The sequence below is a fragment of the Equus caballus genome, chromosome 1 (assembly GCF_041296265.1).
Source record: "Equus caballus isolate H_3958 breed thoroughbred chromosome 1, TB-T2T, whole genome shotgun sequence".
NCBI lineage: Eukaryota > Metazoa > Chordata > Mammalia > Perissodactyla > Equidae > Equus > Equus caballus.
This window is the reverse complement of record NC_091684.1, coordinates 187,374,460-187,399,247: the sequence shown is the minus strand read 5'-3', so window position 1 is coordinate 187,399,247 and position 24,788 is coordinate 187,374,460. Positions and strand designations below refer to the sequence as shown.

At 35.6% G+C, this 24,788-nt stretch overlaps 1 protein-coding gene across 27 annotated transcripts in view; it reads right to left on the bottom strand.

The window, feature by feature from the left end:
- MIPOL1 (mirror-image polydactyly 1) overlaps positions 1-24,788 on the bottom strand; it is a 302,394-nt gene that overhangs the window by 192,869 nt on the left and 84,737 nt on the right. For all 27 annotated transcript variants that reach the window (XM_023624241.2, XM_070274371.1, XM_070274338.1 and 24 more), the window contains 3 exons: positions 15,489-15,618; positions 3,963-3,996; positions 3,533-3,703 (listed from right to left, as the gene is read on the bottom strand). In XM_023624241.2, the coding sequence (XP_023480009.2) occupies positions 3,533-3,703; positions 3,963-3,996; positions 15,489-15,618 (335 nt within the window). The remainder of the gene's footprint in view (positions 1-3,532; positions 3,704-3,962; positions 3,997-15,488; positions 15,619-24,788) is intronic.

Here is a 24,788-nt window from a genome sequence, read left to right as displayed (position 1 = left end):
GGATTGGATTCGGGTCTTCCTCTTATTTGGTTTACTTTTCATTGTGTTGGAGCTGGAGTTTAGTGCTTGGTATAGCTTGCAGGCTATAGAGAAGGGGGAATCTGACTAGTGACATGTTTAGCTGAATCTCTTTAATTAGCCTGATGAACCTCCTGGTCCTTCCATGCTTTTTGTATTTGTCAACACTGGGCATAAAGGGGCTCAGGAGCTATAGTTTTCACTATAGCACTTGACAAAAATGAAGTGACTAAATTGTCCAAAAAAAAGGTGCTAATTATATTCTGTTTAAAGGAGGCACAGAAATGTTTTAGGAATATTTTCAACAAAAACAAAAACAATAAACAGAAGTGCACAAATTGACAGGGTTGATATTGAATTTAGATATTTGGAATGCCTCATTTCCAGAAAACAGTGGCAAGTTAAGATTCTCTGCGTGGTGTTCAGGTAATAGATTTGCGAGCACGCATTCAGCCTTGATAGACCAAAAGGGGAAACTAACATCCAGAAAACAACAGAGTAAAAGGAAACCCAGGGAGAGGCTGAAGGATGCTGGGATGTTTAACGTGGGAAAGAAAGCAGTGCTGGTTTCTGCTCCTGCCTGCCTGTGCTCTGATTCTAAAAGTGTTTACCTTGCAAGCTCCTTTTCACATTGTTCCTGAACTAATCATGATCAGGCCTGACAATACAATCAAAGCCCTATTCTTATCACTATATGGGAATGACATTAGTTCAAGAACCATAAGCATACTATCCATGATGCCTGGAGTAGATTCCAAAAACACCCATGTACATAAAGAATTGACCATTTTCTTCCTTCGTCTCTGCTGCATTCCAAGTCTTTATAACAAAGCCTTTGCTTTGGTGTTTTGAATATATTGTATTTTACCAATCCCCCTGGCCCATGTGGCTAAAGCCCATATTCCAAGTGATGGAAAGTATCTATTTATAAATAAAGTCATGTTGGTAAATATTACTAAATGTTGATTTTTCTTTTTATACCATAAAGGCAGTGGGCAAAGGAAAGAGAGGAAGAAGGAATGGGTGGCAGTCAATATTTAATTATGCTCCATGTGTTTATTTTTAGTTAACTTAAGAAAATAAATGATAAAAAAATCAAATGTTTAAGTTTATATGATAATTATTTCCAAGTGCATAAAAATAGTTTTGCCTATCTCTTCAACAATGTATCGAATGATCCAAGATTGAAAACACGTGAAAGGACACAAAATAGTACAAACAGTTGCCCAATTTAAAAGTTTATGGGCTTTTTCCCATTCTAATCTGAAGATAAATGTCAGATGTCCACATCCAGATAGGGTGGGATCATTTGTGGCAGAACAATGCTCCAGGCAAGACCAAGAAAAGTCAGATTAAAGCAAGAATCACCTGTTCAAAGGCAGCAGAGGGCTGCTGGTACGACAGGGACTGAGTGGCTACGATTCTGGAGAGGGGTCAACTGCAGAGAGACGATTTGAAGATGTGCAGTCACTTTTTTCCCCGAGTTTTAAAGATCCAAGGCATGGGCGAGGGGGCTAAGAAATCACGCCGTGGCCACACAGAGGGCCCCTTCTGGAGGACAGAGAAATGATCTAAGCTTCTGGCAGTCACGCAAGGCTAACGTGACGAACGCAGGAACTTGAGACTTGTTTCCACCTCATACCATGTGCTAAATCCCAAACCCGTACAAGGCTTGAAGTTAAAAAGCTAAGACCTAAAACCTCAGGAAAGAATAGTGGAGTTTTCCACAGTCTTACAACGCTGAGGAGACAAACACTAGCACACAGGATCCGCCAGGAGTAGGGCCCTCGTGAACACTGCAGCCCTCAGTCTGGGAAGCCTCATCAAAAGGCCAGGGTGAGGCACAAGCAGACCAAGACTCACAGAACATCCACTCAGCCTCTGTGGGAGGGAGCAAAGCACTTTAGACAGTGACAGAAATGAACTAATAGGAAATATTTCATGAAGTAGGAGAGAAAAGTGATAGTTGGTTCAGTGATCACCTTAAGCAGGCGAGAAAAGATGCGAACTAGTGTAGGAATAGAGAGGCTGTCCTTAAACGGAAGCATGCAGCAGAAAAGAAACAAAGTAGAGAGGGCAGAGCATGCGGCTGCAAATGCTGGTAGGCTGGTGGATGACATGGTGGGGACAAACAGAAGTTCTTGTTTCGACCGGGGAGGAGTGGTTGGATATCTGAGGAAAAAGGAGAAGAGATAAAATAGTCTTCTAGAGGGGAGAGTGAATAGATGAACAAAAGGCAAGAAGAGTGACGGGTAAGACCAAGGGCCTACTTGAAGATAGTAGTCATGAATTTAATGTAAGTTCAGTTGGCAAATCTGTTTGATTTTCTCCTGCCATATAAAGCCGTGAAGGTGCAGAACAGGCAGAAAGTTAAGCTGATAAGGCTTAGGTTTTGGTAGGTGAGTAGGACAAAAGGAAGAGAATGCCAGGAGAAGAGAGGTTATACTATTCGCAAGTTGGTGATAATTATGGTGGGTCATGAATATAAGCTGGGTAGAGAGGGAAGTGAGGACATGAAGGGTTTAAGGGATAGGAAAAGAGGAACTGAGGTCAATAGAAATAGGTGCAAATGGAGTGGAAAAATTGCTAGTCAGAGTTCTAGACTAAGTGAGCTGGAAAGACAGTAAGTGGTGGTCAGAAAGTGGGATGCTTGAAACTGACGTTGATAATGACCAAGAATAGGATATGACCATAGTGTGCATGGCAGAAGTAGTGTGGAGCACGTGATGACTGGAGGAGAGAAATTCAAAGAGATGAGAGGCCAAGATATTGAAAGGATCATCCACGCAGATATGTAAATCAAGAATTATGACAGGCACAGGCTGAAGAAAGTGACAGTGAAACAGATCCAAACATCTTTAAGAAATGAGGGAAGTGACATAGGAGTGCGTACGTGCCTGCAGCAGGACTGGGTGGTACAGTCTGAGCCATAAGCTTCAAAGCTGGAGGTGTTTGGAGAGGAAAAAAGGAACAGTGATGTACAAACACTGGTGAGGAACAAGCCTCGGAGTGCAGAGGCGTAACTGCTGTGGAGGGAATACCACCACCCGAGTGGACGGCAACGGAGGGGGGGCCCTCAGGGAGGGAACAGGGTTTCCAGCAGAGCTGGCCGGTGGAAGTCACCTTCAGAAAAGAACACACTAATTATGTGATTCATTTACCAGTGTTTACTAAGAGGCGCTGAATTAGGCATGGGGAATAAAATAGTAATAAAGACACAATCTCAGCCCTCACAAAACTGCAACTCAAGTGAGAAGTCTCGTATAAAAATTATTAATTTAAAGAATATAACTAAATTCTTATAACAAGCTAACGGTTTTATTAATAAATGAGGATGCATGTCTTTGAAGAAGGGTCTAACTACATGATTCTTTTAATATATCTAATCATTGCAGTATTAATTATATGCTAAAAACTAACGTGAATTAAGACTATGTGGGGAGAAGTCCTTTTGTAATGATAAAGAAAGAGGAGGAAAAGGTAAGCGTACGCTTTCACAGATGCACGCAGTTACCTGAGACAAAGCAGCGTCACGCTCCTCCATCACGGCATTCATTTCTTCGGCAGTTATTCTCTTTTTACATTCCTTGGTCTTGTAGATTCTATCCACAATTACAGCTCCATTCTTCTGAATAGCTATCCCTGTGTCTGCATTGTTTATTCTGTTCAGTAATTCCTGTAATGTCTACCAACACCATTATATGTTAGTCAGACATGAAGTTTTAATATACTTTATTTAATATAGGGTTTTAATTAATAGGCACATGTGAATTGTAAATTGACTGAGTGAAGTTATTGAATTTTCATATTGCAGCAAAGATGTACATTATTAGTGTGTCAATTCTTCTTTTTCCCACATCTTAGTTCTTGAAACCCACTCAATTGAACTTAAGCCTCTAAGATATAAGACTGACATCAAGAAATCTCCTCAGAGAATGGCTTACCATGTCATTTTCTTCAGGGTTAATATTTTCTAGCCTAGAAAAAAGGGACACAGAAAGCCTGATCAGTAGCATTTCCTTAGAGCAGCAAAATGAGTTCGCTTTTTAAATCTTTAGAACCTCAAGTAATTTCATTCGACTAGTCTTTAGAGTCAACCATGACACTGAACATATTAAAGTGCCACCTGCTCGACTCCATCTTTCAATAATGCTCCATATCTTCTGCACTGACTTCAGACTGTTAAGTTATTAATGTTTACTGCTATATATGACTACGAGGATCAATTGTTCATATGTGCTTAGATGAAGAAAGTTCCCTAGCGATAGAAGCACTCATTCTCATCATTGTATTTATTCCCGGACTCTCACTTCTTACCAGAAACTGTGTTTCCTCTCTTTTTTTGGACACCATCACAAATAAAAGATGGAAAGTATTTTTATTACAAAGTTTAACTATGTTTCCTCAAAAGCAATGACAAACAATTACCACTAAATTTGACCTGAAAATCTCCTGCTGCAACCTATTTGTTAAAACAAATATACTGTAAAGAAAGGGTGACCAAAATTGGACCATATTTTCAGATGTCTAATGTTATTTTCTCTTTTTCATTACATATATAGAACTATTCAATTTAAAGACAAAGAAAGTAAACTGGTTCCCCTCATAAATGCATTTTGTCTTATGGGAGCCACAGTGCTTACTGAAATGTTTGTTGATGTCGGTGAATTGAAGAAATGCCGTAAAGGTAAAGAAAGAAGTTCTCAACGACATATCTTGGAAAACGCCTATAATATTCTTTAGGAAACCATTAAATTGGATTAAGTTAACTGAAAAGCCACAAAGAGTAACAGTGAAATGATGCAGATTTTAGAAATGGTCTCAATGATGTTAAAATTTTACTAAAAAGTTTAGATATCCAAGTTCCCATTTTCTCAAGCTTCTCCCCCTCTTCTGTGCTCCTGTGATTTACCACTGACCACACACACACAGAAAAAGCGAAAGATACTAGGAAACCACAACAGAAGACACAATAAATCTGTTACAAAATTGTTCCAAACTCCACAGTTCAATGAAATTGCTATATTCATGGAAAGAAAGTATAAATTTTAGAACACTGCATTTTAACAGAAAAAAAAAACGTATATCAAAAAACTAGCTCTACACAACTTAAATAGTACACGTTAACAGGAAGGTGTAGTAATTTTGAATTATATACACTTAATGTATCTCAAACTATTAATGTCCACTTGGATTCACATTTCAATAAGGGCAAACACTCTCATCTTTTATCTTTTTCTCTTATAATAACAGTTTTCAAATATCCTACTTCATAAAAGCTTGTTCCACAAGAATTGTTAAGATAACCACTTCTTTTTTCCGCAGTTAAAAAATACATGGAAAAGTATACGATGACAAAATTCTTACACTTATTCAGGATCATGTAAAAGTCTCTGAAGAACTATCAGTTAACTATCAGTTACTGGTTGGCTGAACATGATTTTTAAGGAAGCCATATGTGGTGCAGAATATTTACCTTAATGTTATTCTTTTTAGATGAAATCAGACTAAGAGCGGATTATGGCAGTTTCTAAAGAAGATTCAATTTAAATTTTTATAAACTTCACAATTAATTTATTAAACTTGATCATTTAAAATGTGAAAAGAGACATGAAACATTTAGATTGGTGGATTACTGGGAACTTTTGCAAAAAAAATTTAGTTCTCAAGCTATAAATATCTCTTTTTTATTTCAAAGAATTACATATGATCAGGAAGAAAACAACAGTTTAGGTAGGTTCCCTAATTTATATATTCCAAATAATCAACACAACAAAAAGTGTATGGAATTCCTATGTAGTACTTAGGTTTTTCTAGGTACTGCAATATGAAGAGGTATTACTTTAAGGAGCGGCAAATAAAGAGTTTAAATGTTTTAAATTAACGTCTTTCAAGAGAGTATAGTTAAGATAACGGCATTTGGTCTAATATTAAAATTCCCTGAGAACACTAAAATTACTAAAAAATTAAAGTCAAATTTTCTTTCCAAAGGTTATACTAGATCCTTTGCATATGAATTTAGCATTCCAACTATAATTTATGTGATTGCCCTTAAAAGTACATAATATACAATGATTTATCACTTTCCTGAGGAATGAATTTGAATCATGTTTCAGTAAGTGTGCCAGGTCTGACATGCAGGGCATGAGTGAGCCAAGTCAACCACTTGGCATCTGGATCTCAATTTTGCTTTATTATGATCCTAATTGATGTAAGCACATGATAAATGGTCATTAAGACAAAAATAAAACTTTAATAAAAATGAACAAATGGTTAATTTGAGATTTGAAAGTTTACATAGAAACAAGTAACTTTCAATATAAACATGAATCTGGAAAGAGAAAAAGACAATATTTATATTTCTCTATTTGTATTTCTTTAAAAGTCTCAGGAAGCACTAGTCACAGATATCAAAGATCAACTACATCTTAATTTAGTCACAACTAGATTTTATAGAGCAGGGATCAGTAAACTTTTTCTGTAAAAGGTCAAATAGTATTTTAGGCTTTCCTATAAGTTCTCTGTTGCAGTCACTAACCTCTGCCTTTGTAGTGCAAAAATATGCATAGACAATATGTAAACAAATGGTGTGGTTGTGTTCCAATAAAACTTTATTTACAAAAACAGGTGGAAGTCTGGAATTGCACCACAGGTCCTTACTTTGTTGATCCCTGATACAGAGTATTGAAAAATGAGACCAAATCTTTGATGTTAATACACTGTAAGTGCCAATTAAGTATGCTTGGCATATTTTTCTGAGCTGGATCACTCAAAATCTAGTTAAAGATTAATCATCAAAAAAGCGGTTTTCAGAAAATTAAATTCAGTCCTACAATAAGTACATCACTTCCTGTATCATTTAAGAAAACATAAAAATTAGACAAACAACATACCTTTAGAAAAAAGAAAGCAATTTGAAACAGCTATACAAGGCATTCAATTTTCCATATAAAATGACTTTTTAGGTTTAAGGTTTATTAGCAGCATATACAACATATAAAGCTTTACCAGTTTAATAAAGACTTAAAATAATAGTTGCTATATGAAATATAGCAAACTATAAATTATATATCAATATGAGATTTACAATTATGCAAAAGAATCTCAACCTTTCATAAACTCTAAATTATGCCTATAACAGCCTAGCCAGACATAACCATGACAATCAGTAAGAATTTTGCTGAAGTAAATGTCCATGGGCTCAAGTTTCAATTGATTTCCTATACCATGCAAATTCTGACTGACAACCTTGCACTCCAAGTGAAAAGACTCATGCATGAAATGTCACATTTCTTGATTTATCCCTAAATCAGTCAATGTCACCTCTTCCCTTTCTGAACCTATAGTCATTCACCTTGTTCAGTGGGAAGAAGCTAAACTTTAACCTCGAATGATAAAAATCAAATCAAAAGAGATTAGCGATCGGCTAATCAGAAAACTCTGAATTGTTTGTTTTTATTCTCTAAGTCTCATTTTTACACAGTGCCACACCTAGTATGTTAAAAAATACACCAACACTAACAAAGAGACTGAAAAAAGATATCATGATCTCAAAAATTGGAATATACATACACAAACACGTCTATCTTAGTAAGTGTATATGTCATTTTAACATGAATCTTTAAATTTTTTCCTAGTTTTGGATAAAAGTGAAAAAAAAAACCATGAAAGATTCAAGGGGTAAGAGAAGGCAGAGAAGTGGCAGAATAATTAGACAAAACAGATATTATAACAGAAAGATGCAAAGTAGATCAAAGTGGCAAAGAAGATGAGAGAAAAAAAGACAGAAGGAATTTGGAAGATTATACAGGAAGCAAGAAATAGGGGTCAAAACAAAAAGAGATATGAAATAATGTATATAATTTTCAACCTATACTCAATGCCTCCCAATATGCCTTTCAGTGAAGCATAGCTCAGTGATAAAGTGGTTCTACCTTAACAAGAATTTAGCATAAAATGCACTGTTGAGAGTTCAGAACTGTGGACTTCAGCTGAGTGGAAAGGAGCCTCCACAGTGCCGTTTAAAACTATGCAGACATACTATTCCTCTCTGTTGCTGTTCTAGCTTTTTATGTATGGTTGTTCCTGATCCCCCTGCAACCCTAGACTATAATACAGTAGGAACTGACCTCAAACTATTCCTAGGAACAAATAATTCTTCATATCAATTACTATTATTGTAAGTATTTACATAATTATTTACTTAATGTCTATCTTCTTAACTAAACTGGGACCTAGTGCTGTGTTCTGAGCAAATAGCACTGTACCTGACACATAGTACATATTCAATAAATATTTATTGAATGGATTAATTAATTAAAAGCAAAGGCTTGGGATTGAGAGTTTTCTTTTCCTTCCTTCCCCATTTCTCCCTTAATACAAGTGCTACAAAAAACAAAATGAAAAAGGCTCTACACCTCACGCAACCCTAATTTTAACATATTGTAATAAAAACTCTAACAAATATATGTACACATTAAAGTAGACAGACAATGGAGGGTTAAAAGAGTAGGGAAGAAGGACAGGCTCCATTTAATCCTTATCAATTAAAGAGAGAGAGCAGACAAAACTAAGGGACCAATTTAACAGGGTTTCTGAGGAAGAAGTTTGGTTTGGATACATGGGGAGATGGCTGCGCCACTGATCAGGATAAGGGATTAAGGAGGATCAGGTTTTAAGAATGAATTAATAAATCCCATTTTGGATATTCTACATTTGAGCTGCCTGTGTAAGTCTGAGATAGACAAGTCCTACAATGTGTAACTGATGGACTGTGACCCTTTAGACAAGTAGTCAACCACTTAACGTCTTTTCACCTACAAAGCATGAATAGGACCTACCTCAAGGAGCCGTGACATTGCATAAAAAAACGATTTGTTATCTTTTGGGAGTGAATTTGATTTTTGAAAAGCAATAGTATCTACACAGAAGGAAATTTCATGAATAAAATTGGTGATCAATCTAGGTAACAAGACTCATGGTCATAAATTACATGTACATAAAGCACTGTGCAGTAGCTGATAAACTGAATCTAGCTGTACTTGCAAATCCCCAAACAAGAGTTTAAAAGTTATAATGCAAGCATTACCGAAATAAGAAAAACGCTATCTACTTTGAAAAGTATGTTTAAAAACCTTTGGCCCCAGGAAGCATTTTTGTAGATATAAACAAATTGATTCTACAAAGTATATAGAAAGATAATGGTACTAGAAGAGCCAAAATAATTCTATAATAAAGGAACACAGTTGGAGAGTTGACGTTATCTGAATTCAAGACTTACTACAAAGATTCAGTAACCAAGACTGTGTGGTATTGGCAAAGGGATAGACACATTGATCAACGGAACAGAACAGAAAGTCCAGAAATTAACGCACACAAAAATAGTCAACAGGTTTTTGACAAAAGTGCAAAGGAAATTTAATGGAGAAATGATAGCCTTTTCAAGAAAAGGTGTTGTAATAAATGAATGCCCATATGCAAAAACAACCCTCCACAAGTACCACATACCTTACACAAAAATCAGCTCAAAAGAGATCACAGTCCTAAATGCAAAACATGAAATTTATAACTTCTAGAAGAAAACACAGGAGAAAAATCTGTGTGACCTTACATATGGCAACGAGTTTTAGATTCAATACCAAAAGTACAATCTATGAAAGAAAAAATCAATAAATTGGATTTTATCAAAATTTAAAACTTATGTTCTGCTAAACACACTATTAAGAGGACAGACAAACAAACCATGGACTGGAAGAAAATATTTGAAAACCACATACCTGCTAAAGGACTTATATCCAGAATATATAGGGAAATCTTAAAAGTAACAAGAAGAAAACAAACAACCCAATTTGAAAAACTGGTCAAATATCTAAACAGACACTTTATCAAAGAAGATATACAGATGGCCAATAAACATATAAAGAGATGCTTAATATCAGTTGTCATTAGAGATGGCTAACAACTGAAACAAGAAAGACAATTCCAAATGCTGGTTAGGATGGAGAAGAACAGAAACTCTTATTCATTGCTGGTGGGAATACAAAATGGTACAGGCACTTTGGAAGAGAGATTGGCAGTTTCTTCTAAAGTTACCATAGATTTAACATGTCCCAGTAATCATGCTACTAGGTTTAGCCAACTGATTTGAAAACATATGTCCACATAAAAACCTGTACGTGAATGCTTATAGCAACCTTATTCAAATTCGCCAAAAACTAGAGAAAAAGTAAACGCCAGGAGGCCAGAGGATCCTAGGACAGTATGTAGACTATGAAAAGGAGTCTGATTACATTACAAATGCATGGCATAACCTCACTTAAAAAGAGACAATCTAAGTAACTTTGGAAAGTGGTATTTCGATTGAAAACTATAAGACTAAAGGAGCTATAAATCGACAGTGTACTCTAGTTGGTAAAGCTGTTTCTCGTGGCAGTATGGGTTAATGAGTCTGAAAGTGTTATGATGGATACTAGGGTAGAACAAATAAGTAAATGGATGGTGGGGGTTGGGAGCTGGGTTTCCTACTGTTGGAGAGGGAAATCATACATAAGAGAAAGGGGAAAGTTAGAATGAATTACGTGGTACTGGATTAGAATCAGGGACAGCAGTATGAGTTCAGGTTTAGCTTAATAAAGATACAGATGGATAGATATCTAAATAATTACGGATATGTGTGTATACATCAGTTAGTATACACACATATATTTCCTGGCTCTTTCTGTTGATTGCGCCAAGAAGTAGTCACACCCAGCAACATGTTGAGCACATGCTGCAACCAGATCTTGGTTTCTAATACCATTTTCCACTAAAAGGAACCAGGGTTCTTTGAGGAATGGTTGATTCTAGGGGTGGGGCACATCCCTACTTATCCCTATAAAATATGACCCTGGAGCATCTTGTCGTACCAGAAAGTATTCAAAAATCCAAAGGATAGAGACATGTCGAAGGGAAATAGGAGGCAACCTGAAAGAGCTTCCAATGGCCAAAGCTGGAACACTACAAGCAATAAAATAGTAAACAACACAGTATTTGATTATAACTCAAAGTATTAAATAAATATCAATGAATCCATGCTGACATAAATAAATAACAAAATAAATAAATAGAGGGGGAAGAGACAAATCTCCTGTCCTGAAGAAATACAAATAATTTATGAAGATATTCTCCCCTGTGGGAAGCCGAGCTCAATTAACCTCCCAGCCCACACCCTCACTCCTCATCCTTGAGTATGGGCTGCACTTATGTGATTTGCTTCAAAGAGGAGCTACGAAAGGGGAATGTGGGTAAGTAAATTACAGTAGAGAAACATGGCAAGCACTACCTGGCCAGCTGAATAAGATTAAGATCACTAGTGGTAAGTCATGTTGATAACATATAACTTTGAAATGATGTGATGGGAATGGCACTTTACTCCTGTAGTCTTTGTCCCAAAAAACCAATACCTCAGCCTAATCATGAAAAAAACTTGAGAAAGATTCAAAGTGAGAGACATTCTATAAAATATATGACCAGTACTCCTGAAAACTGTGAAGGTCATCAAAAACAAGGAAAGTCTGAGAAAATGTCACAGACCAGAGTAGGCAAAGGAGACACAGTGACTAAATGTATATGGAATCCTGGATAGGATCTTGGAACATAAAAAGGACACTAGGGAAAAATTGGTAAAATCTGAATAAAGTGTGGAGTTTAGTTACCAGTTATGTAACAATGTTGCTTTCTCCCCCATGACATACGTGCCATAGTAAGGGAAGATATACACAATAAGGGAAACTGAGTGAGGGTTATACGGGAACTCTCTGTACTATCTTCACGACTTTTCTGTAAATCTAAAACTATTCTAAAATAAAAAGTTTATTTGAAAAAAAACAAAGGAAGTCCAAGTACAGATGGTGGAGTGAAACTTGAACACAGAAATCTATTTATTCCATCATATAACCACGTGAACAGAAGATAAAAATTATTTAAACAGTGAAGGAAGTAGGACATCACACAGGAATTTTTAAAAAGAGGGACAGGGTAGAGTGCAGAGACGAAGATTTTGACCAGGTTCATCTAACTTTTCCTTTTACACGTGAAATAGGTATTGAGAAAAGACAGTGAATTCACCAAATCCTAAGAATTTTTTACTAATACCACACAGTTTGGAAATAACACGAGAGATCAATGAGTTGAGTAGATAACCCAGAGAAAAGTAAAGGAAGCCCTGAGTAGAAGCCTGCATTACCCTTACGGAGGAAACACAATTCATCAGGGCTGGCCATTTTCTACGACACTGGTGGAACAAATAAAGCCTAAAAGCAATACTCCAAGAAACCAAAACACACAAGACAACCAAATAGAATGAACCCTCAGTGCAAGACACCAAACAAAATCCCCTAAGTAGAGGACAGAACCTCCAACAGAAGGGGCCTACATGCTCAGGGAGGTCTTCCCAACCTCCATCCCCACACCACTGCCCCTAGGCCTAGGGCTGTACAGGAAGGTGGCCAAAAAGCACCATGGGCAAGAAACTGCAGCTCACAGGTGAAGGCAAATAGGTTTCAAATAATAAGAAATGTTTATCAAGAAAATTCACTTGCATTGTGTCAAAACAAAGAAAAGTTCCTGACAATTTATGCATGAGCAAGACGAAGAGAAATGATGTCAACAAGAATACACCACAAACAGATGACAAAACATCATGCAAAAGGGGTAAAGATCATAATATAAAAGACAACATAAACCAAGGGAAAGAAGAAAACTTTCCTACCAGCATTTTTTTTCTCCCATCAATAGCATTCTACAGTAACATAATAAGAACATGAATTCAATGAAACCAAGTTCAACGAGAAGATGCCAAAACAAAAGAGTGAATGAAAAGGGAAATTGAAAACTTAAGGAAACAAGTTAAGAACCATGAATAAATAAATAAACAAACAAAATGAACTAAAAAGAACATGGACGGGAATAGTGACCACTGGAATTACTAATAGAAAGGAGAGGTTTGAGATTATCAAAGTGAATGCAGAGAAAAAGACAGGGATTAAAATAATTATTGAACAAATAGATAAGTACAAAAGTGCCCCAAAATAAGAATAACTGCAGTCTCTAAAATGGAAAACGTAAAAAGTAGAATAAAAAATTCACAAATCTAAAATTTCTTTTAAATAAAAGAAGAATCAAACAGTTCCTAGAAAGGTGTGCTGTGCCCAAAAATGTTATTACAGAATAATCAACACAAACACCCCGATTAAGTTCTTCTACTTCAAGAATAAAGGAAGAACCCTTCAGGTATCCAGGTGTGAAAAAAGCAAAAGACCTCTAAGCGAGGGAAAAAACACCTCTGACTGACCTTAGACTTCTTTTCAGCCAAACTCAACGTCCAAAGACAAAAGAGTAACATGTTTACAGTGTTTATAACAAAATACTTGATCTAAGAACTTTATTCATAACCAATTTGAATATAAGAATAACACACAGCCAGTCTGGAGCATGTTATATCAGAGAATAAAGTATTTCTGAGCCTTTCCTCAAAAAACTGTTTGAAAATGAAATTAGGTTACCCAGGGATTCCCCACAACTAAGAACTCAAGCATAAAAATGCCACGTACGATGGAAGTTCCAGTAATGATCATTCGATCCTTTTAAATATAAAGATTACAGGGGGACACTTCGACTACAGAATCTAACACAAATTTTACAAATATTTTAAAAGTAGAATTTATAGGGGCTGGCCCCGTGGCCGAGTGGTTAAGTTCGCGCGCTCCGCTGCAGGCGGCCCAGTGTTTCGTTGGTTCGAATCCTGGGCGCGGACATGACACTGCTCATCAAACCACGCTGAGGCAGCGTCCCACATGCCACAACTAGAAGGACCCACAACAAAGAATATACAACTATGTACCGGGGGGCTTTGGGGAGAAAAAGGAAAAAATAAAAAAAATCTTTAAAAAAAAAAAAAAAAGAATTTATAAAGAAAAAGAAAAAAGGAGGAGTTTAAAACTGTTTATTTCATAGCTGAGAGTCAAACGATATTCAATGTGTTTTACTAAAACTGCATTAAAAAACTTGATGATTCCAACACTTTAATGTTTTTCATGGTCTCTTTTCTTAAATTTGGAAGGGTCTTCAGGGAATTAACATATCTTATTGAGAGAAAGCATTGCATGAAGTTCAAGTTCTTCAGTTTCACTTCAATTGATTATTACTCTTAAGTTCAAGTAACACTTATATGGCACTTGCTACAAACCAGGTACTTTTCAATACTTATTAAATCCTTAAGCCCTCACAACAACTTATTAAAGCAGGCACTATTTACCCATTTTGTAGACAAGAAACTGGGTCCCAGAGACCCTGAGTAATTTGTTCATGGCTGTCCAGCCAGGAAGTGACAGAGCCAAGACTCAAAGGCAGATGCCTAGGTCTGGAATCTGTGCTCTTGACTACTACACTATAAGGCCTCTCCAATAAAACAGCATGCAGAGAATGATTTGGTTGTCATCAAATTAATTCTGTGCATGCATCCCTTCAAGCACCAACCACCCATCCTTCCAGATAAAGTGCTTAAGTATATAAGCAAAGAAAACACTTGGAATAATGTCTCCCTATTGACAAAGATAGTTATTTGGGAGAAGTCAGTGTGGAATATAGGTACATTTTTTTGCTTATTTTTATTCTTCAATGAGTTTAATGCTTTATAGTGAGTCTCTATAAGTCTTCAAAAAAAAAAAAAGAGAAGCCATTAACCTAAACACAAAACAAATCACATTATCTAATCACAAATTCAATACTGTCATGTAATTATTTGATGTTTTTTCTCTCTAATGAGCCATGTTGTAATTAGTACTTTACTGTGATGCCCCAAAGAGCCCAGCACAACGTGGGGCAGAATAAACACACATTAAGTACACTGATCACCATAAAACATTACAATTACTACATTCTATCTGTCTTACAAGTAGCATATTTCTAGGGCCTTTCCCCCTAAAGCAAACTCCTTAGACTAGCATGACTTGTATCATCTAGGAGCTTGAAAAAAGGGAGAAGTTCAGGTTCTACTCTATTGCAGGTGTCACCCAGGTTTAAGAGCCACAGCTAAAGAAGTAAAAAGTAGTGAAGAACAAGATGAGTATCTTAAGCAGAGAGCAGTGAAAGAACCCAGAGAGCTGAAATAAATCAAGAAAGTGATCACAAGACAGGGAAGAAAAGAGGAGTGACAAAGGAAGGTGGAGTAAGGACATCAACAACAGAACCATGAAGAAGTGAAGAAAGTAACTGTACCGAGAGTGTTGTGCATTTCTTTTCCTTTTTCAGTGACTGTTATCCCTGACATGAAAACTACTAGCATGCCAGATTTTTTAAAAAGACTGTGGAGATGCGGAATTACCAGTGTAACATACAAGAATCGGTAATATATTTGAATATGTAACTACCACATAATGGATGCACTTTATAAATGCTCCCAATATTATATGTAGTTTTAAATATGTACATACACTTTTAGAGACATTTCCAAATGCTTGGCTCGTGCAATTGCTTCATCTCTCTCCTCATTGGCTAATTGCAGTCGAGACATAATAGCTTCATCACGTTCCTTCTGTGCAAAATATACTTCTTCAACCAGAGCTACCAAAATACATAATCCATAATTAATTGGAGAAAATAAAGGAGAAATGCATACTTTTAGCAAAAATTATTTTATTTTATTCAACTGAATTATCAATCACCTGAGAAAACAGTATTTTAAAAAGCTACTGCAAACTTGAGATCACACTTCACACCCAGAAAAGCAAAAATTAAAATGCCAAATAATAACAAATATTGTGAGCTTGCAAAATAAAGGAAACTCTCACATGTACTGCAGATAGGCATGTACGTTTCTAAGACCATCCGAAGAGCAATCTGGCACTGTTTATTACAGTTGAAGACGTGCCTGGCCTATTAAACTGGCCAATCTCCTCCTTAGTGTGCACTTAGAGAAATTCCTGCACATGTGCACAAGGAAACATATATAAAAATGCTTACCGCAGCATTATATAATAGCAAAAATTTAGAAATAATCCAATTGTCCAGTAACAGAAGGAGGAATAAATAACTACACATTCAAAATGGAGTGCTACCCAGCATTTAAGATCAATTAACTATAGACAAAAGGACAAATCTCAAAAATAAAATTGTGGCAAAAATAGCAAGTTGCAAAGTAAAACTTCACTACATTTATGGATATACATAATAAGTAAAAATAATAAACTGAGCATGGAAATGATAAACACCAAATTCAGGATAGCAGTTACCTCAGTAGGATGGTGGAAGGGGAGGAAAGGAAAAGGGATGAGGGGAGTACACAGGCAGCACTGTGCTGGTGTGGGAGCACCATTTAGATAGATTATAATGCAAACAGCATCATCTAGGTTTGCACAGACTGTATAGGCAGCTTTGATGTTATCTGAAATTATCATTTCTCAAGCATGATTTCTACTTGAAATCCCATATAACTTTTAAAATATCACTGCAATGCTAGACGAAAAGGGGCTCAAATACCCAAATAACTGAACCAAATTTTATTTATACTGTCAAACCACAAAGTAAGCTTAGGAAAGACGTTTGAAATGTTCTTTTAGTTCATGAAACATTGGCTTTCTGCTAAGGTTTGTGACAGATTAATACACAGATAATCAGGATAGTTATTTTTGTATTACTTAAATTATAAGGGGTAGAAAAGAAACAAGCTCTGAAAATAAATCAACTATATCGTTCCATAATAAAGCATAAAATGGAAAATGCAATGGCAAAGCAAAGGCCAAAACCACTTTCAAGAAGCTGAGCCTGAGGGAAGAGAAATATATTCACTCATTCATTCGGCAAGCTCCTGTGGCAGCCATTCATCCACCTTTAAGGAATGGGAATACAGTGGTCTAAAGAGTCCCCGCCATCCTGGAGAATACACTCCATAACAGGTGAATAGAAAGTAGAGAGAAAAACAGGCCAAAAATTGGGTAGGCGGATAGACAGATCAACAGACAGACAGACTGACTGACAGACAAAGACAGTAGTAAAAGTTTTGAAGCAAAACAAGGCTGCGTGAGAGAAAAGAGTGATTTATCTGATGGGGAACAGAGCAGACTATTTTAGAAAGGATGGTCAGAAAATGCCTTTTTAAATAAGTGACATTTTAGCACAATCAACTCAAGGAAGAGAAGCCATATATATATTTGACAGCAGACTAAGCAGAAGAAAAAATAGTGCAAAGGTCCCAGAAGACTTAGGGGCGTCGCAGCAAGGGCAATGTGGCTAGGGTGCAGTGATAGAGACTAAGGACCTGGGAGCTCACCCTAGGCCTTGTAAGCCACAGCAAGGATTTCAGACGTCATCTGAGAGTAGCCATCAGAGGCTTCTGAGCAAGGAAATGACAGCATCACGTTGATATTTGAAAAGGAATTCTGGTTTCTGGGTGAGAAATAGTCCAGAGGCGGGCAAGCATGGAAGCAGAGGCCAGTTAGGAGACCAGAGAGGTAGTCTACCCAAGAATTCACATCAATAGCCTAAATAAATGACCCATTCCTTGGAACTTTAAGTTACTGAGAAATATACACACACACACACATATATATATATATATATACACACACACACACATCATCCTGGAGTTTGTATATTATACTAAAGGACTTCTGGGATAGGAACAACTTGATCAGATCTGTGTTTTAGAAGGAAACTCCCTCAGATTGGCATACAGAGTGTGTGTAGAAGAGGCAGGTGTCAGATGAAAGCTACAGGTTGGATTGTACATGCCCCTCAACCGAATATGAGATAGAATACTGTCATAATCCAGGGAAGAAACAACGAAATCCTGAACCAAGGCAAGGGCAACACAAATGAAAAAGAAAATGGATTAAATTCATAACCAAAAGGGTAAAATGAGAGAACCTAAGAGTTATGCATGTACTGAATTTTAAAGAGAAAGATAGGGCAAATGACCTACTAATCACTCCCTTAACCCATCCATAGTGTGACCTTCATAAAACTGAAGATAAACAGGTTACTCCTCTCCTCGCTGTTGCCACACAGATTCCAAAGGAAAAAAAGTCCTAACCTGGCATTCAAGGAAAACTAGAGTCTAGTTGTAGCCTACTTTCCCAGCATCATTTATCACTATATTCCCTCTAGGACAATGTTTCCCAAAATAGAGGTTGTGAAACATATTTTTTAATAGTTACGTATTTTAATGTACATTAGAAAAACCTAATTAGTACAGTTGTCCCCCAGTGTCCACGGGGGATTGTCCTAGATTTGGTATCTAGGATCCCCTTACATAAAATGGCATAGTATTTGCATATAACCTATGCCCATCCTCCCATATACTTTAAATCACCTCCAGATTACTTACAATACCTAATACAATGTAAATACCATGTAAATAGTTGTTATACTGGATTGTTTAGGGAATAATGACAGAAAAAAGGTCTGTACCTGTTCAGTACACACGCAACCATCGCAGGCCTTTCCATCAGGGGTTGGTTGAACCTGTGGTTATGGAGGGCTGACTGTACATTAGATCTAAAATTTCTCCTAGTGGCATTTAATTTAATGTCCAACTAAATTTTAAATTTCTCTAAGTTATCCAGATGTATTGTTGAGCCAGACGCCATAAAAAGATAATTTTTTATGATTTCATTTATTTAAAATTCAAAAACATAAAAAAGAATGACCTAGTTATTAAACTTAGCATAATGGTTACCTTTTGGAGGTAGTACTGGAAGGGAGGATGAGGGACACTTCTGGCATATTGGTGACATTTGGTTTCTGGATCTAGGTGCTGGTTACACAAGCGCCTTCACTTTCTGAGGTTCATGAAACTGCACAGTTATTTGTGTACTTCTTGTGTTTATATGTTAAAACTAAATAAAGAGGATTACATAAAAGTAATATGTTTATCTAGCTAAAAAGGTGAGTTGATGTAAAGAAAAACATTCAGTGAATAGTAGAAAAAAGTTAGCGTAAATGTTAAAATTTTTGAAGGTATATGTTGGGATTAGATTTTAAGCAACAGAGACTTGTCCTTCTGGTCAAGATGGACTAACAGGATCTGGATTTATCCTCTCATTTTTAACAATTTTTTAAAAGGGACAAAATACATGGGATGGCAGCTTTCAAGACTATAAGGAAGGAAAGAACAGTGACCTGAGACAGGAAAACAAAGAGCTGAGCACGACGATGGGCTCAGCTTAAAATACTGAGAGTTTCCAGAACAGAGCACAGAAAGTGAAGATGCAGTAGGAGCCCGGCTGATCGCACAATTTGAGGAGACAGAGAGAAGAGGGAAGGGACACCAAAGCAGCTAGATTTCACAAGACAGACCATTAGACAAAAAACAGCTGCAAAGAGAGAAAACTTCAGAGACATGCCGAGGGTCTTCCTCGAGAAGTCAACTGAGTACTGCGCACAAGCAAGTGCATCAACTAAGTCTTGCAGGGGAAAGAACGATCTGAAAGGAGTAGAGGCAACACGTCCTGAGCTCCACAAAACCAGAAATAGTGCAAGTTTCCAGCAGCCAGACTGGAAAACCTAACGATTCATGAAGTACTGGATGGTGTACACAGAAGGGTCCTGCCTCAGCAGTGGGGATTGACTAACCCTAGACTAAACACTGCTCTGGCAACATCTACATATCTTTAAAGCATGATCCAAAAGGAGCAACCTGTGTCCAAGAAACATAAGTACATCTCAGAACAAAGCTCAAGAATATTTTATAAGAATACAAAAATAGCCAGCTCCCAAAATGGTAAAATTCATCATGGCATCCACTTACCAGGGATGCAAACAATCAAAGTTAGAACCCATAATAAGAGAAAAACTAACCAACTGAAACTGACCAACATTTCTGTCAACTAATATATAACCTTGTTTTATGTTTGTTTCTGCTTGAAGACACTTTATTTAATATATACTGTTGATTTGTTAACACTGAATTCACGGCCAAAAGCACTATAACTAATGGCTGAATAAAGCTTATCTAACGCACATCTTTTCTCCATAAGGCACATCACAGCCTTCTTGAGCTTAGGGAACACCAGACTGCATTTCAGCACTATACTTGGGGATGTTTTAAACAGCGAAATCACCGATAAAAGGCACAAAAATGCAATAAATGTGAATTAAATAAGCTGCAAAGAAGCTATTTGTTTAGAATATAAGAGCTGAAATAGGAAAGCAGAGTGGGACTTGAGATGATCATGTTGTTGTTCTTTTCTTGGTTTGTTATCTTGGTAATTTTGATTAATTTTTTAATGGTAAACCAACCTTACATTCCACAAAGGGAATCACAATCCCAAATGCAAAACCTAAAAATATAAATCTTCCAGAAGAAAACCTCTGTGACTTTAGGTAGGTAAAGATTTCTTAACTATAATACCAAAGCATAATTCACTTTAAAAAATTGATAAATTGGACTTCAACTTAATTCAATTAAAAATTTGCATTCTTCAAAAGACACTGATAAGAAAATGAAAAGACAAGCCACAGACTGGAAGGAAATAACTGCAAAGAATATATATGATAAAAAGACTTGCATCCAGACATAATTTTAAAAACTCTTAAAGTTCAATAATAAGGAAACAAAAACCAAATTTAAAAATGGGCAGAAAACTCAAATAGACACTTTATCAAAGAAGATACACTGATGGCAAATAACCACAAGAAAAGGTACTCAATATCTTGAGTCACTAGAAGTGAAAGAAGCTACAAGATTACCACCACACGTCTGTTACAATGGCTAAAATGAAAGACTGATTAAAGATGCTGGCAAGGATGGAGAGCAACTGGAACTCTCATACATTGCCGGCAGGAAGGTAAGACAGTACAATTGCAGTTTGTCAGCTTCTTAAAAAAATTACACATACACCTACTGTAAGATTCAGCTATTCCACTCAGAGGTATTTATCCAAGAGAAATGAAAGCACATGCTCATACAAAGACTTAAAAACAAACATTCATAGCACTTTTATTTATAATAACCCAAAGCTAGAAACAATACAAATTTCTATCAACAGAAGAATGAATAAACAAACTATATGACAAATTGAGCTGGGGCAACTGGAAACTACTTGTATAAAATGAAGTGCTTTTAATCAACAGTTAAGATAAAGTGAAGACATTCTTGCTATCAACACAGCTTTTGGAAGAACCGTACTTTTCAGCACAATTTCCAGTTTTCTTATCAAGGCAGTATCATTGCTGCTATGTGGGTGTCTGTGCCTGTACTATTCTGCTACCATGTATAATGCATCTCGCTGTTTCGAAAGAAACTTCTGCCCATGATGTAGGACACAATAATGAGCTTTATTTTCCCCTCTAATTGTATACAATCTCCTTCCAGGAAGGATAATCGTAACAGCTTAGAGAAAGCAACACGGTGTATTAGGAAGAATACGGGCTTTGATTCAGATCCAAGGTGTTATCATACTCAAGTCAGGTCACTTGTTTTTGCAGATTTTTAAAATTATTTTACTCACAGTTCAGGTGTATAAAATGGATGTACCACAATCATTTGTGGCTGTTAGGAAAAAAGTAGAGATAATATATGAAAGCTCTAAGACAAATAAAGTGGACTCTCAATAAACATTAGTTCTGTGCCACCACTAATGTCTCCACCTTCAATCCAGACTCACAATGTGGCTTTATTTCTACACTATTAAAAATATGATTTTAATTCGGATCATTTATATATATAAAAAAGACTATTCAAAATTCCTCACTTTTTAGCCTTTTTCGTTAGCATGAAAAAATTTATAAACAGGAACTCAAAGAAAAATTATTCAGAACCCATTCTATATTGTACACTGCATACTATAAGGATAATAGTTTGTAAAACATATCATGATATTCTAAGATACTTTTAAATACTTATAAAACACTTCTAACTTGTAGGTCAGATAGGATGGACAAAATGATGCTAAACACTCATCTAAGTACAGATTAACAGGTATATCATACCGCCCTGAAATATTATGGCATATTGAAAGATTAAAATACTAACTACTAAACTTTAAATGCCAACAGGCTTCCTGTCACTTCTGTAGTGTGTGAGATCTTTATAAAGTGACATTTATTGTAAGCTGTGTTCCACTTTACATACACTAACACTGATAAAAGACGTAAGGCTAGCAATATCAAGGGCTTTAATACTAAGTGTAGTTATCTCTATGCTTAAATGTAAATGCCTTACATCAAGGGCTTATTTGGTCTTGTGTGATCAAGAGAAAACATTTTTTCCTCTATAATGCTCTATCAACTCTAAAGACTTAAATAATGTGTGTACTTAAAGGAGACTGCCTTCTGAGTATTCTAAGGTTAAATTTTAAAATGCCATAAAACACACACATAAAATCTGATTATACATTTTATAAGTGCTAAGAAATTCTTCAAAAATAAAGGTATTACTGAATGATAATTATTAACACCTATTAGGTTACATGCGAAATTTGTTGATTATGAAAAATCTGATTCTCTCTAGAATTCAGTACTTTTGAAGGATCAATATGCAACTCTCAAACATTTTTAGTAAAGAAAACTTAATTGTAAACACTGAGCTTTTCCAAGGTAGATGACTATTACAAAGTTCACCAGAAAATCAATATAGCATTTTAGTTGGAATTTGCTCATTAAACACCCACAGCTCTAATGCAAATTATGATGGAATGAATAAAGCAAATACGCATGCTTCTTTCTTTTTATTAAATGTAAAATCTACTGTTAATTGCATCTCGTATGTCATACAAACTTTTCTCCTTAACTATTAAATAGAAGCTTTAACAAAAGTCATTAGAGATTCTCTTTCTTTGACTTGAATAAATTTAAATATTTGTTCAGTAAAGGTTCACAGCAGTTAAATTACATTAACAAATATTATTAGCTACTATGTAAGCCAACCAAGTAAAATACTTATATTGTAGGTAAAACAAATCATTGGGTGTTTACAATAATATTTGGATATCTCCATTTTTAAACATGGTTATCAAACATCCTATAATTCCTAGTCAAATGAGAAAGATTCAGAGAGGATCACGTCCCTCCCCAAATACTCAAATTTGTTTAGTAAGCTAATTGTTTTCTAATATGGGCAAGAGTAAATATGAAGAAGCTGAACCATACTAAGTATGAGTTTATTGAGTCAAGACAGAGTACATATTTTCTTAGTAGAACCCAAGTCTATTGACAAACCCACATTCTACACTTCTCAAACTACTTTTAAAATACAGTAGAAGTGAGACAGTATATTGGAAAACATTCTAGTTTAAACACTGGATCATGAGTCTCTAAATAATATAATTTGGAGGACAGACATTTCCCAGGAAAAATAATCCATGTGTTAACATCCTCAAGGTAGTTATGTAAACAGAAAAGGCTGAAGAGAGGGAAGAAGAAATCATTAAGATATGAATTTGAAATATATAATCACTGACTACAATTTACGTTCCAGAATTCTAAGCAACAAGTATAACATAGATAATAGTTTCCTAAGACAAGTCTTTACTATATATGAAAGAATTTCAGATTGTCTGAATATCTACTATTATTGCTTTATTTGATGTTAAAGGGATTCCTTGCAAATATGAAAATGTTTTATGAGACCACCACATATCCATTCCAGAACTATAAACATTATGTCACCTTTTAATTTCCTTAAAAATTTTAATTTCTCTTTCCTTGCATAAATTGGTTATTGAAAATTTAAACATAGGTGGTATGCGCCCTACATCAGTAGAAAATCAACCAACCTACTCCAAGGAGTTTGATGCTTCTATTTTTGGCATCAACTTATTACTTCAGAACTTCTTTTACAGATCAGACTATTATGTTTTTTCTAAAAGCAGATTTGAATATTCAACATTTTATATGATTATTTTGTAAAAAAATTTTTCTGATTAAAAATACAAGCTCAATGCAAAACATGGAGACAGAAACATTTTACATAGTTTTGTAACTTTCTGTGGTATATTTCAAATAAACAGACTATGTTCCTATATTCTTTCGTATTCTTCAAAATTATAAAATAGTGCATGGAATTTTATCATTTGGCTATGCCATATTTGATTGAACTAAGATGCTCCTAATATTAGATTTTACAATTATTCACTATATAAACAACACTGTAATGAACATCTTTGTACGCAGACGTTTACGTATATACATAACTAATTACTTAGGAAAACTCCTGGAAGTATGATTACTGCATTAAACGTCAGTTTTTTAAGCTCTTAATACACGTTTTAAAATTTTCCTCTGTAAAGGTGCTATAAATTCATACTTACCAACAGAATAGAAATTGCTAAAAATTAGAAAATCATATAAAATAGCAAGCTTAAGTAGCAAAACCTTAAAACAAAAACGTTTTTTGCAAAACTCAATTATTCTATACACGTATTTAATACAGATAACTCTGACTATATAAGAACACTTTCTAAAAATATGCTATTTACATTTAATATATCTGATATTAGAGCTACAATTTTTAATGTGAGATACATTTATCCCTGAAGTATTAAAATCAATACCAATTATTTTATGCACTTTTCTTTGTGAGGAAGATTGACCCTGAGCTAACAGCTGTGCCCGTCTTCCTCTATTTTTATATGAGATGCCACCACAGCATCACTTGGTGAGCAATACACAGGTCTGCATCAGGGATTCGAATCTGTAAACCCTGGGCCTTCAAAGCCAAGCATGTGAACCCAACTACCACGCCACTGGGCCAGCCCCTTATTCTATGCAATTTTGAAAACCCATTTTAAGAAGCA